This window comes from Pararge aegeria, chromosome 2 (assembly GCF_905163445.1).
Source record: "Pararge aegeria chromosome 2, ilParAegt1.1, whole genome shotgun sequence".
Lineage (NCBI taxonomy): Eukaryota > Metazoa > Arthropoda > Insecta > Lepidoptera > Nymphalidae > Pararge > Pararge aegeria.
This window is the reverse complement of record NC_053181.1, coordinates 18,988,922-19,003,716: the sequence shown is the minus strand read 5'-3', so window position 1 is coordinate 19,003,716 and position 14,795 is coordinate 18,988,922. Positions and strand designations below refer to the sequence as shown.

Sequence of the window (14,795 nt, the reverse complement as noted above, 5' to 3'; positions counted from 1 at the left end):
ACGCTCGTAAAACGCCAGTGGGATAGCGGCCTTAGCTGGTACGAGTCCGTCATAACCATTGTGCTTCCGTGTGGTGCGGTGGTATCCATGAGGATTTCCCCGCGTAAAAAAAAATATAAATAAAAGTAGGTGATAGGTTAGGTTAGGTTTTGGAAGAAATAAAGACAGATAATATATAGACAGAATATTTTTATTTTTAATGCAAATGTATTAAAGAAATTAAAATCTTAATTCTTGAAAGAATAAAGATGCATATAAGCTGTATTCAAAGAGTAGAATTAATACATTTTCTTTTTAATCGTTAGGAAATAAACGAATTATAATTATATTGTATACAAAATATAATGAGTACCAAATTACAACTAACCTATAATATGTACGATTTAAAAACAGTTTAACGAATACTACGATATCAGTCCTTATAAACAAGATAGTAAGATTGATTGATAAGTAATTACTGCATTCGTTGTATATAAATACATTGTCAATCTACAAAAAATACTAATTACTAGGTATTACTGCTGTTCCAAAGATAAGTTGTTGTTGAGTAGATAATCATCATCACATCAACCTATTACTGGCCCACTACAGAGCATGGGTAGCACGGGAGCAGTAGTCCACCACGCTGGCCCAGTGCGGATTGGTGGACACCTTTGAGAACATTATGTAGAACTCTCAGGCATGCAGGTTTCCTCACGATGTTTTCCTTCACCGTTGAAGCAAGTGATATTTTAATTACTTGAAACGCACATAGCTTATAAAAGTTAGAGGTGCGTGCTGGGATTCAAACTCGACCCCCCGAAAGGGAAGTCAAGCTGCCCAATGCGCTATGCTTCGCTGTGTAGATACAGATTGGTATATATATAAAATAGTGGTAAGGTGATTAGGTTATCATAATCATCTCTTCAACAGATTGTTGTCCACTGCTGGACATAGGTCTTTTGTTGGTAGTTCCAAAATCCACGGCCCTGTGCCGCTTGCTTCAAGCTCCCGGCGATTCGTTTAATGTCGTCTGTCCACCTCGTTGGGCGTAGACCAACGTTGCGATTTCCGGTACGGGGTCGCCACTCCAGCAACTTGGGTCCAAAACCTATATCGGTTCTCGTCAGTAATAAGGTCAGTAATATTTGGAGTTAATCGGTTTTTGACCCAACGACGTTACAGAAATTAACAAAACATATTCCTATTTATAATTTATTTTCATAGTGTAATTAATGGCTTTACAAATCCGGATTTCTGGGTTTCTTCTTTTAAAAAGTTTATTTTGTGCGTCATGTATCAAAGATAGTACTTACTTACATGTTTTTTAATATACATTTAACTAGCAAACTTTACTATTTACTTACTTTTTACTTTAGATATTTATTTAATAATACATGTGCCAAAATTGCTTACTCTTAAGTTTGGCAATAAATGCGCCATTGTATAGATATGATTTTATTTACAATTTAAGTTACTTAATACATTAAATTATAAATTTATTACTTACGCTTATTATAAAAAAAATACTAAAATTACAATTATTTTTAACTAAAGCCAAGGTTTAAAAATGTCTATTTTGTCCAAAGTTTGTTTTATAATACAACCACATATCCAGCAGGCACCCCCATTCTAGGTCTTGTAATAAACATTAGATAGACATCTTATATCTGCATTTAGTGGAGACTAGAGAACAAAGTACGCGGCGTGGTTCAGTAGGTACCTAGACGTATGCAAGCTTTCTGTCGCGCCCTGAAGTAAACTTGCGCATAATTTAGCTCGGCCAAAAATATTCGAGAATTCAAAATTTGGATTTAATAGGTTATTTCATGGCAACTTATCACAGTGGCTAGATAAATTGGGTGGCAACTGAGATACAGAATCGGCCTACAGGTCCTTATCGGTAATTAACTTTCAAAAATGTTACAAAATAGGGTCTGCTTAGAAAAGGTGGTATAGGAGGATGGCAATATAACCTGGGCATGTTCTGTTTCTAACAAAATAGAAGTACTCTACTATTATACTTAAACAAAGGGTTATTAAAATGTATTGAAAGGTTATTAGTGCGGTTCAATGGCTATAGCGAAGACCACAAGCTATACATGAGCGATATGGCCACGGTTCATACCTAACCGATAACATCCTACTCAGGGCAGCTCTCTCTCATACGAATGTAGTATTTAAAGCTTGCCTGGATGGGACTCCACGCTGATGGAGAAAAAAAATGGCGTCGTCAAGGAATCAACTCCATAGCCCGTAGACAGATATGCTACCTTCTAATCTATAGAGACTTATTGATAAGCCATTGTATTTTACCATTAAGGTTTTATAGTTAAATTCTTGAGAAACGTGGCAGAATGGCGTTTTGAAGGTAAACATTGGCCGAATGCCTCCAAAAGCAGGGGCTCTTGTTCCACCGCTGCCCTGTGGAGTTGAATGATTCATTAAACCAAACCATTCATAAATAATCATTTGTTTTTATACACTATATACTTACATTTATAAATCAAAATAGTTTTAGCATCTAAGCATGTCTGTCATAACAAATTGTAACTGAAAAAAAAATTAATTGAAGCAGACATTACTACACATTACTACACATTTGCGCAATTCTTTCATTTACAATGAATAATATATAAGCTTAGTTATCTTACCAATTGTCCGTTGTAAAGTCATGCTCCGGTGTCGGAGCGAAACGTGCGTAGAGACTTAGAGAGTACCTACCTGTAATCTTCCACTGACACTTTCCCATCTTTGTCCACGTCCATTTTCTTGAGCACCAACTCCACCAGATCCCTGACTCCTTCGTCCGGATCTTCATCTCCAGGCTGCTTTAATAACGAATTCCTGTAAAACAAACCATGTTTATGAACATTGACCGAATGGTTTAAAAGCGCTTCTTTGGGTAACGTGAGAGTTCACTTTTAATTTCGCGTTACGCTATCCTTGTGCCCCTGACTCTAGTAATTAAGATATGTATATGTAGGGCTTCTATATCATACATTCTAAATCATAACTTTTTACTAAATATATATATATATTTATTTATCTTATAGTAATATAGAAACATTTAATGAATTATTAAATGATTCAAGGAAAAAGGATCTGCGAAAGACGAATCGCCTACTTCTAATATTTTTTAAGTTTTCCTTTTTACGCGCTAAATAAAGTACGTCACACGAATTTTAGGACTTGTGAACCCCTCCCCCCGTCCTTGTCACAGGTTGTCACATTTTTATAATCCCCCCCTCGTGATGTGACGTCACACATTTTTTAAATTTATGTATGTATTTAAAAATAATCGAGAGAAAACAGCTATTTTCATTTTTTACTTATTTTTATTAAATAATAATCTAATAAAATCAAAATTTTTAATTCACATCCAAACTTTGCGTTTTAGTATTTAAAACGCAAAGTTTGGATTGTGCCCCTTGTCACACGATGTCACACTTCGGTGATACCCCCCCTCCCCATTATTAACGTGTGACGTACTTTATGGATGGCCCCTTACGTTAAAATTGATTGTCTACCGATATGACATGGCTATTGTCTACGGCAAGTACCTAGAAATTGCAACTTCAAGAAACTTTAACAGCCAAACAGGAAAGCTTCGAGATAACGGAGATTGTTACTTTTATTCCAAACATCGTTCTTTATCTTTTGATAAAAATGAACTTCTGAACTTTCTCATCATCATTACTGTTGCCCGCGAAAATCTCGATAAAATAATCTTAGTTTCTTCTTCAGGATGTAAGCTATCTTAATGCAAAGTTTCGTTAAGCTTGGTTAAGCTGAAAATCCATGTATAATAAATAAATAAAATAAATAAATAGACTACGACAATTTACACATCGCCATCTAGCCCAGTAAGCGTAGCTTGTGTTACGGGTACGATGAATATTATTATGAATAATATACATAAATACTTATAAAATACAGATAAACTGGGTGTTTATCTGTATTTTGACACTGAAAAACCTTTAAAAAAAACGTTCATCACAACAAACATTTTTTTGCTACGATCCCACGGCCTTGGACTGCGCATCGAATGTATGTAGATAACAATGGATTTATTCTATTCTTATTCCTTGTTATTTTCCGGGACATAAAGTATCATATGTACAAATAGACTAGCTTTAGGTACATGTGTCAAATTTCATTGAGATCGGTGGCTCTGCCGAATAAGATTAAAGAACAAACAAATAAATAAACAGGCACTAGTGCATTTATAAGTTGTATTTATTGAATAATATAACAAAAAGTCTTACTTGAGAAGCGCGAACATCTCATCCCTAGTAATATATCCATCTCCATTCAAGTCGTACACCGCGAAGCAATGGGCACGCCTCTCTTCATCGTTGCCTCGAAGTATCACGCTCAGACCTCTGGCCCAAGCCTCGAATTTGAGAGCTCCTTCACCGCCATTCGCGCCGCGGTCCCAGGTGAGCCACACCCTGTCTAGGACAACATCCTCGGTTACCAGGTCGAAGGTGTTGTGCATGACGTCGCGAAATGTGTTCTGATCGATGCCCTGGAAAATTGCAATTAATTTTTACAAGCTTTTTAGTCCGTGTTAAAGAAAGGACAAACAAACAAATAAACAAACACAATTTCGCATTTATATTGTTTGTATGGATATTAGTAATGATTTTTGATAAGTAAGCTTCTTTAGCCGCGTCGAGTGATTTTTGTTCTATTGAAACTTATTGGATCGTGTCACTAACTTGCGGTATTCTAATGTGACGTGTTTTGCAATGCGTAGCGACCTGTGTACATGTTTAGGCATATAAACAATCATTATCAACATGTCAACGAATGGAAGTCCAGTTTATCACAGAGGTCTTTTGTAAGGAGTTCCAAATACCACGCTATTATGCCGCTTGGGTTCAGGAATGATGTAAGTACATCAACGAGGCCTGATAGGCCTTGGTTCCCAATTGGAGTAACTTTATCAGTCAAACCTACAATCTACATTACTATCTGAAGAACCTGTACTCAGCAGTTATTGTGCTGTTAATGCCAACAAGTCATATTCGTGGAACATCAAACTGAATTTATATCTTATATCGCGTGCGTCCATATCATGTCTATTACAATATTAACCAATTTTACGACTGGAAAAACGTTTTCGTAGACAAAGAAAAGTCATATCGATGGAACTTTAACAATGTTAAATAAGTACCTAACTACTGATGGTTATCCAGAAATCAGAATATATCGCTTGAAAATGAAATAACTTCATGAGTTCCGGAAACTTAAAAAAAGTAATATGTTTACTTTTTTATATATATACACAAATAACGAAACACGATATATACACAAATTCATGAAGTATTCAGTTACGATATTTGCTTAGCGCCTGGTGAGTATAATTGGCAGAAGTGTACCAATGAGGTATTTAAAAATTGCTATTAATTTTTAAATTTTGGCTTTACTACTTGTTTTTGAAAGAGGTTTTTCTTTGTATCTCCTAATGATTCCTCGACTTACAGGCTAAACTGATAGATACATTTGAATAATTAATAATAATTGGAGTTAGTGCTGTACGTAAGTTCATAAAGCCTAAAAAAAGAATTGATTGATTGATTGAATGATTGTCAACAACATAAAAAAACCACTTTTTATAGTAAGGTACTTGATGGACAAAGCGAATGAGACAAGTCCTACAAAGTGCCGCCCTGTGTCCACCAACCTAAGGCGTACGTTTCAAGTGTTACAGTAATTTTATAAAGTAGGTAAATAATTGAACATATTTGCCAGTTTTTTATTCAATTGATTAGGATTTTCACAATACTCTTGTAATAAACGGTAACCACGTCCTTAAGACCTTAGACACTTAACATTGCAGTACAGTACTTTCCAGGACCAAGCTGTGTCACAAAAGACTCAACTAAACCCTTTTCTTCGAGTTAAAACTTTCTTACTGAGTTTAGCGATTATTGGTTCGGGAAAAACTTGCTGGTTCGTGACACCGACGTAGGGCATGCTAATGTGACGTGTTGTGCCAAATAACGACGCACAACGGCTTGTGTAGTTACATGTATGGGTAGGGTTGCCAGGTCGCCACACCTACTAGCCGGATAGATCAGCTTATTTGGCCGAACATTTGAGTAAAAAGGTATTTCGATAAAATAACGAGTTCATTTTCGATACACTTTAATCTTGTGAGACTTAGACTGCGCAAAGATACCTTCCGTTGTCTTCGTTGCGCAGTTTACTAGGCTAGATAAAATTATTAATTAATTCTAGGGAAATTGTATATTATTTACGTGTCTCTCAATAAGTTCAAAGTTTTTATAAAACGTAAGCTTGTAGAAAAATCCTATTAGATCAGTTAAACGATTAAAAAGAGTGGGTTGCTCTAACTCCATAGCTAAATATTAATTGACTGTGAGATGGTGATAACAAAATAGAACACCCGGCTAAGTTTGTTGCAGGCTCCTTATTTGATCAGGACGCGTTTGGAACCCTCGTAACTTTTGTTTTAAGTTTACGAATATGGTTATCGCCATCATCTCACTACCGTGTTCACATTTCTCATATGATATACGCATCATAGGTTGGTGCTATACATTTATTGTTGGAGGTGGGCGTTAAATGTTGCGACACAGTTTATACTACTGCAACAGTTATCGTGGCACCATGTTTATTGTGTCAATTCTGTACCCTTACCAATATTCTGAATAAATGAATAAATTAAATGAAATAGGTGCAATTTATATGCCTACTTAAATTAGGTTATTTTTAAATATGTCTTTGACTTTGTCTAAAGTCATAGTTAAAAATTTATGAAGTTGTGGGAGAGGATAATTTTGTATCCTTTCCACGGGGAAATAATTGTCCTGTCCATGCTAGCCGCGCTGATAGAGACAAAAACTATATCCCACCTTCTAAAGCACGGGAACAGAGAGATAGAAGAGGAGAAGTCTTCCCCCGTTTCATATTACGCATATATTATTTGGACGTTATTTCCACATGTGCGCCAGTGCTCTGAGATTTGATAAAGCTGTGGGAGAAGATACATTTTTATCCTTTCCCCGGGGAGATAACTGTCTCCTGCCCACGCTAGCGGGCAGGTACGGAAAGCTAGGCATAACACTTACTTCAATCTTAGGAACCGGCTGTCCAACAACAGTAGCCGGTGCCGCCGCCTGTGCTGCCGCCACGAGTCTCCGGTACATCAAGAATAGCGCCTCCAGCTCATTCCTTGATAAAGAGTAAACCGATCTTTACAGCCAGTCAGAAATTTCGTTATTGGATAGAAGCAGGACGTACTATACGTTACCTTGCGGAAATCCATGATATATTATGAAATTTAAGCTTAATAGCAAACACCGCGAAAAGCAGGGAAATCTATACGGTGTAATTTATAATTTTCGAAGTAAAACTTCTTTTAAACTCAGATCTGTTTTTTGGCGGAAGTTACGCTAACGTCTGTGTCATTTCCGCTATTTAAAAATAATAATTTGGATTGGTAGTAACTATATGTCATATACACCACGCTTGTTGACTTATACGCCAGCTAGCCGCAAATATCGTTAATTAGGATTATTTATTTCCAATATTTTAAATTGTGAATAGCAAAGTGAATAAAAAATAAACAGTTTAAAAAAAATATTTTTATTTTCAAAGCTATTTGTAAATCTCTAAATATACATGTATATTTATTAGTATTGTAATTAATAAATTTTCTGACGATTCAATGACAAGGTTATATTGAAGGAATAGAATATAAAATGAAATGGGCAATGGCGGAATATTTTTAGCAATTTTAATATCCGAGGAATATATATATATACGAGGAAATAACTATTCGAGCGTCTTTTAACGAATAAATATTATGCAAAATGTTAGTAAAATGAGAGTGAGCAACGCCAAAATTCTAATTTCTAAGCATTATATTAAAGCATCATTAGGATTCGATAGTTTTAGAGTAATTGTGTGGCTCCTATTTAACTTCCGTATATTACTCAATAAAAAATCAGCGCTGTAAATTACATTCGCGTCCAATTCAAAAAATAAAACTATTTAAAATATAATGCAGGTTTTTAAAAATAACTTAACTTCTAAAGCATAAAACTTTCAAACAATCTTCCTAGCCCTTCACCCCCATGTGTTCAGGAAAAAGCTGTTATTTTGTGATTACAAGCTTACTTAAAATTTATTTATAAGGATTGGATTACACAAGGGTGAAGCCGTAGACATAATTTAGTTACTAGAATCTGGAGCTTAAAATATAATCAGTAGGTAATACCTGATATTTTCTTGACAATCCGAAACGCGCGAATATGACACTCACGTTTTATAAAAGTTTTTTTAAAGCTAACAGATTTAAACAAAAGCGCAAACGCCATTTTCTTAAAAACACCAGGAAAATAAACTGTACTGTCATTAATTAGGTACTTAACTGTTATTTTAAATTTAAGAAGAAGACTTTATTGCACGTATAACATACAGGAAAAGAAACAGTGAGGAGTATACAGTAAACAATTTAATTTAGTTCATTTTTAATGCCACATTTATTCTCATATGAACTAAAAAGCTTTTACAATAGAAATGAAACGAATACACATTAAAAACCGGTATAGTCCTAAAACAATAAAACTCACTTGCTGAAGTGCGTGTTCCTATAGAGAAATTCTAAGGTCTTCTCCTTCAAATGTCTGTACGGCATAGTTAAGGATTACGTGAACGTGTGAGGGTTGCGTGTATACGTCTTACCACGCGAGCCTTACGACCTCAACTGAGAAGGCACAACTAACACAAGGGGTGTAAAGACGAAGTTAACCTACTGTAACTGTTACTGTAGCAAATTATGAAAGACAAAACACCTTCTTAGGCTGACCGAACCCTCAGCTGGAGACTTCTTAAAAATGTACTTGGGTATTTAAATCAAAAACAATCCACAGTAAATTAATTTGTTGTAACCAGTGGCGTGCACTTCATACATGCACAAAAATTGATATATAATAGAAGGAGAATTTTAGCCGTTTTATTAAATTTTCCTGCAGTATGCATACCCTGGTAAGAAACTCAATGCACGGCACTAGTAGTAGTAGAGCTTGCAGACAGAGCTCGTCCGGTGAAGTACTACGTATTTGGTGCGCAGCGTGCGGGATAGCTCCAACATAGTTCTGAAGATGATTGCGGCTAGACTGTACGATCATTACCTCCGGCATTGCTGTGATAGGCACGTTGCAATACCAATGCCGCTTAGACAGTATTGAGGGATTGTTCTTAGTCTTCTTTTTCTTTAAATATTTTATTTGAATTGGTTTATTTGGATTAGATTTAATTTAGTTTTTATTGGTAGGTGCGGCTGCTTCCAGTGCCGAGCAGGCCAAGAGGCGTAAATATGAAAACCTGGATAGCAGCTTCATTTTTGTGCCTTTTGGAGTAGAGACTTTGGGACCGTGGGGTCCGGAGGCAAGAGCCCTTTTCAAAGAATTATCGAAAAGGGTTATCGAGTCTACCGGTGATCCTAGAGCGGGCAGTTACCTTGGCCAACGAATTAGTTTGGCCATCCAAAGGGGCAATGCTGCCAGCATCTTGGGAACTGTGCCTCGCTGCGTTGGTTTCGAGGACATTTTAGATTTTATTTAGTTTTTAAATAGTTTATTTTAGGTTATAGTTATGTATTAATAAAAATTCAAATTTCTATATTAAATTAAATCTATTTAGTTTTTTTTTGATTTATTTATTTTTGACATGAATATATATTTTAATAGCATTTAATTTTATTTCGTTAATGATGTTAAATTTTATGGGTAAAGCCTGAAATAAATGATTATTATTATTATTACTATCGCCATGCTTATTTCTGCCGCTAAGCAGCAATGCTGTGTTCCGGTCTGAAGGGTGTGGTTGCCGGTGTAATTACAGGCAGATGAGGCTAACCTACGCTTCAAATTCATAGACAGAGGGCGGCATGTTGCAGGACGTGCTCCTTGCATGCCCTGCGAAGTGTATGCCCTAAGAAATTATAAATTACACCAAACAGAGTTTCACGCTTTTCGCGGAGTATAGCAGATTAAGTTTAATTTTCATAATATATCATGGATTTCCGCAAAGTAACACCTGCTTCTATCCAATAACGACAGTAAAGTTTGCTTGCGGGAATATAGTAACCTTATTGTTTACGCGGACGAAAAACGTGGATAATAGAATGTTGAAGAACGTGGGGATAGGACTTGGAATATTACTATTTTTCACTTTTTACTTTTGACATATAATCGAGCAGAGTTTTCCCCTACAACTAAGTTGATACAGAATGAATGTTTGAGAAGGTAACGCTTCTACTTTTATCGGCTCAGGTACCGTTTACAATGTTGACAACAAAACGAACCAATAATAATATTTTACGATATTAGTATATTGTTATTATTCTATTTGGAAAAAAATTAATTATTTACACAAGTTTTATTACGAATTATATAAAGCAAAATAGAACTATTAAAGCAATTCTTGTAATGGCGTCACGACATGTTTATGGCGTAGCATAGGTATCAGCCAGAGGGCAATCGCTAACAAGAACCACGTGGATAATAGAACACATTTAAAACTGACGCCACTAATAGTAATAAGAGCTTTTGTGCCCGAGCTCGCCCGGGGAAGTACTACCACCATGTTTTTTTGTGCCGCTAAGCAGCATTGTTGCAATGCTAAGTTCCGCTCGGGTGCCGGTGTAATTATAGGCATATGAGGCTTAATACCGCCTTAACAATACGCGTCAGGTTGATGGACACAGGGTGGCACGTTTCAGGTCGTGTACCGTGCATGCTTTGTCAAGTGTTACTTCTGTTTAAAAAAATTGGTTGTCTGTAAAGTCGGCTTACTGACGATACTTGAACGTGACAACGTCGTAAGAGAATACTAATGGAATGGTTCCATTTTTCAAACGAAAATTTTAATTTTATTTGTTTATAGATATTATCGTTGCTATAAACAATTGACACCACTGCACTTCATACTTGACGAAAACATGTAAATGTATTATTGTATAGCAGCTGTCCACGCGGACGCATCGCTCACTCAAGAAGGAGAGAGACAGATGTCGAACGCGAAGGCCGACTGTGCCTCTTTGTCGCTCGTTCCGCGCTCTCGCTTGCACTTCAAGTCTTAAATGGAACGCTTCAGAGCGAGGTAACGCCGCATGTTGTCATGTTTTTTCGTGCGTGCAGCCGGCTCGAATTGTAAGACGTTGTGTTGTTGTTAAAATTGAGATTATTTGTAAATAATAACTAAACTACATCTAATTTTACCGTGGAAAGGAATAGGCTTCTATTCCTCAAAATACTGAAGCCTATAAAAAAACCAACTTGATAAGTGAAGTATTTCGCTCGTTGTCGTGACATAAGATACGGGATCCGCACATACAGACATACGGACGTCCAAGACAGAACTTTTTTAAACAATTTTTTAATTAGTTTCAATAATAAAATGAGATTTAAAAATATCATGAGTGTTAAAAATTGTGATTTTTCTCAACATTTTTCTAGTTATATTCACTTATAAAAGCTAAAAAGAATAAAAAAAGTGACATTTTAAGTTGGAGAATAAGTAACTCGGTGTGCGTAAACTGACAGTAATACCCACCTCAACGCTTCGCTTATGAGGCGTGCAATAGGATAATAATTCAACGGTCAAAAGTCGGTATTTTTACGAACGCCGCAAAGACCGTTAAATTTCAGCAACTTTGCAGGTGTAGGTAACCACAAAATTTCGAAAGACAATACTATTAAAACTTGACAGTTAAGAAAATGTGATTCAAGTAACTTTTTAATGTAATTTAGGCAACTTTTTCTTTAGGGTCCGTATCAAAATTTTTGAACGTAAACTTTTAGGATGCGACAATATCTATCCTTCATATTTTATCAACTTGAATTAAATTACCCCGCCAACCTAAATATAAATTTAAAAAAAAAAGTTTTTTCATGGCTTTGTTCCAAAATGGAAAGATTTTTATTAAATTTAGAGAAATGGTAAAGGGAATGAATTATATGAATTATACTTATAAATTAATAACATAAAACAAGTATATCAAAGAGGGAGGGGTTCTATCTATTTTGTGAAATCAGCGTGATCTACATAGTACATAATAAAATCATCTCTGTAAAATCATGATTTTTGCAAAAAAATAACTGGGAGAAGTTATAAATAAGTAATAGAACTAAAAAACAATTTTTAAAATTATTGTCTGTTTGTCTGTGTATCTGTGTATCTACTGGTCTGTATTGGTTTGTGCATTTATCGGATTGGAATAAAATATATTCTTCATAACATACACTTCAATCACAACGGGGTTCGTTCGGAATAGAAGATGAAAGTTGCATCGCTATATTTACTATCTACACTAACTTTGTTTCTATATCTGGAATTGTCAATCCGAATGAAAGAAATCTGCGCTTGACTTTATTGAGGAGATTGTAGACTATGTAGCACTACGCTGTGATTTGTATTTGGCGCGGGTGAAATCGCAGGGCAGAGCTATTTCTTTACTAAACTAATTTAGTTATGCGGTTCCATTTAATAAAATGGAAATCTTAAAGAATCCTTTGATGTGGAAGTCTTACCCGCACTTGATATTTTTTTACGTTACTACAACGACCATGAATCTTTTATAAATGTCTTTTTGTATTGTTTCATCTTTTTTCAGCGGGTTGGTACGGTAAATTTAACTTCATAATTTCTGAAATTCCCATGAAAGTTGAAACTGATATTATATATTCTCACGAGTAGAAAAGAACCAGGGTGATCACGTATCTCACGACAGGCTTGCAACAGGCGTAAATCTTACAATCATTGGTCTCAAACGTTACTTTTTTTATTTTTTTTAAATGCTAAAGTGACAACAAAGATCGCGTGATTTAGGCCTGTCGAAAGCCTATTGTGTAATAGGCTTTCGACAGGCTTTATACGTAATCACCCTGCCGATATATGCCTCATATTGACCGGCACAGGGCGGCACTTTCCAGAGCGTATTACTTGTATGTGCTGACCTGCGAAATTTCGCTCTGTTTATAGGCGATCGATTTCTTTTTACCATCAGCTTGGTCAGTCAATTTATAAAAAAAGATTTCAACGAACTGGGAACCTCGTATATCTCAAAGTCGGATAACCTCACTAGTATTTTAGTGTACTTTCATTAAATCCTTTCTCGTTTATCCGAATCTTCAGGTTTCAGGTTTATTATTAGTTTACTTAGATCATCTCGTAATCAATTCATCAAATTCATTTATTTATTATCAGATAACATTGAATCGATAACCTCAGAGACGATGGCGTCAGGAAAAGTTTAATAATAATTAAATTATGTTTTAAAATCAATAGTGCAGCATGCCAAAAATATCATTATTAGACTATTAGCGTTTCATTTCTGGGCAAACACTTCCCTCTATGCTCTAAAACTATGTCTATATGAGTGACATTTGAGATATAGTTTTAGAGCATAGACTTAACACGCTGCTCTGCCAGCGTTGTTGAATGAATCAGCCTCCACTTATGGCGATGATACTGGCTGGTATGCTGATATAAGATTTTTGCCTATAGCCAGGGTTACCTTAATTAGGCAGCAAAGACCGTCGATATGTATGTTTTGTTTTGTGTATTACTAACTGTAATCAAGTTGCCGTAACAAACATTTTTACATTTTTGTAAAGGAGAAAGAAGAAACAAGATATGTTGTAGATAGTATTGTCGATACGTACTTAGCAAATCTGGTGTTCTTCAGCAGAATTTCCATAACGTTAAGCTGGAGTTTGTTTCCTGGCACGGCAGCTTTAGTACGTCTGGAGCGTGTCGGAGAAGTGCGTTTTTCCGTTGCACCTTTACCAGCGTTGAGAAAAATTCTGACACCACGCATGGCGATGAAACTGGCTGCCATACTAACCTGCGGATCCTGTTTCTTTTCTGACATTTTCTGTTAACAAACAAATAATTAAATTTTTATGTGATCTCGCAGAAACAACGTCAAACCGTTACCAACATGATCGGCACTACAACGCGACTATTTTATTTGCCTGATTTTAATTTTAATTTAAGCAATTGAATTGAGTCAATGGAGTGAGCTATTTTAGGAATTTCGCACGTTTTAGACGGTCGAAATTTTCCGAGTTTCCAAATTTTCTAACAAAATTTTCGCATAAGCGTGTGCTCCTCACCGGACTGCACGACACCCGCACGCGCGAGAGCGGCGCGCACGCGAATTTCGCACGTTTTAGACGGTCGAAATTTTCCGAGTTTCCAAATTTTCTAACAAAATTTTCGCATAAGCGTGTGCTCCTCACCGGACTGCACGACACCCGCACGCGCGAGAGCGGCGCGCACGCGAATTTCGCACGTTTTAGACGGTCGAAAAAGACATAAACTACGTGATCAAATCAGAAATGAGGAGATCCGTAGAAGAACTAGCAATTTATCGACATAGCTCAGCTAGTCGCGAAGCTGAAGTGGCAATGGGCGGTAGCTCGGAGAATCGATAGACGTTGGGGTCTTAAGGTGCTGAAATGGCGATCCCGCACCGGTAAACGCAGCGTAGGTCGGCCCCCAACGAGGTGGGCAGATGATATCAGGCGAGTAGCTGGGAGCCTCTAAAGGCAAGTGGCCCAGGACCGTGTATTGTGGAACTCCCTACAAAAGACCTATGTCCAGCAGTGGACGTCAATTGGTTAAGGTGATGTTGATGATGAAGCAATTGAAATATCACTTGCTTTAAATGGTGCTGGAAAAAGTCGTGAGGAAACCAACAAGCCTGCGAGTTCTCCATAATGTTCTCAACGGTGAGTTACGTCTACCAATCCGCTCTTGGCCAGCGTGGA

General features: G+C 36.4%; 1 protein-coding gene across 2 annotated transcripts; it reads right to left on the bottom strand.

Moving 5' to 3' along the window:
- Nucleotides 1-1,506: 1,506 nt before the first annotated feature.
- LOC120635087 (EF-hand calcium-binding domain-containing protein 1) lies at nt 1,507-13,894 on the bottom strand. 2 transcript variants are annotated; one of them, XM_039906003.1, is made up of 5 exons: nt 13,686-13,894; nt 7,083-7,185; nt 4,248-4,510; nt 2,704-2,826; nt 1,507-2,403 (listed from the first exon to the last, which is right to left on the bottom strand). In XM_039906003.1, the coding sequence occupies exons 1-5, from the start codon at nt 13,892-13,894 to the stop codon at nt 2,298-2,300; spliced, it is 804 nt and encodes a 267-aa protein (XP_039761937.1). In that variant the 3' UTR covers nt 1,507-2,297. The 2 variants fall into 2 exon arrangements, with proteins under 2 accessions (XP_039761937.1, XP_039761944.1); XM_039906010.1 differs by lacking the exon at nt 13,686-13,894 and adding an exon at nt 8,589-8,710 and having other exon boundaries at nt 1,509-2,403.
- Nucleotides 13,895-14,795: the final 901 nt, after the last annotated feature.

What these genes read in the sequence shown, in the direction of transcription:
- LOC120635087 (XM_039906003.1), bottom strand. Translation starts at nt 13,894, where the DNA reads ATGTCAGAAAAGAAACAGGATCCGCAGGTTAGTATGGCAGCCAGTTTC. An exon ending in GAGATGTTCGCGCTTCTCAA is followed by an intron (nt 2,827 to 4,247) that starts GTAAGACTTTTT and finishes TTTGTTTTACAG; the next exon opens with GAATTCGTTATTAAAGCAGC. An exon ending in GTGTCAGTGGAAGATTACAG is followed by an intron (nt 2,404 to 2,703) that starts GTAGGTACTCTC and finishes TCAACTCCACAG; the next exon opens with GGCAGCGGTGGAACAAGAGC.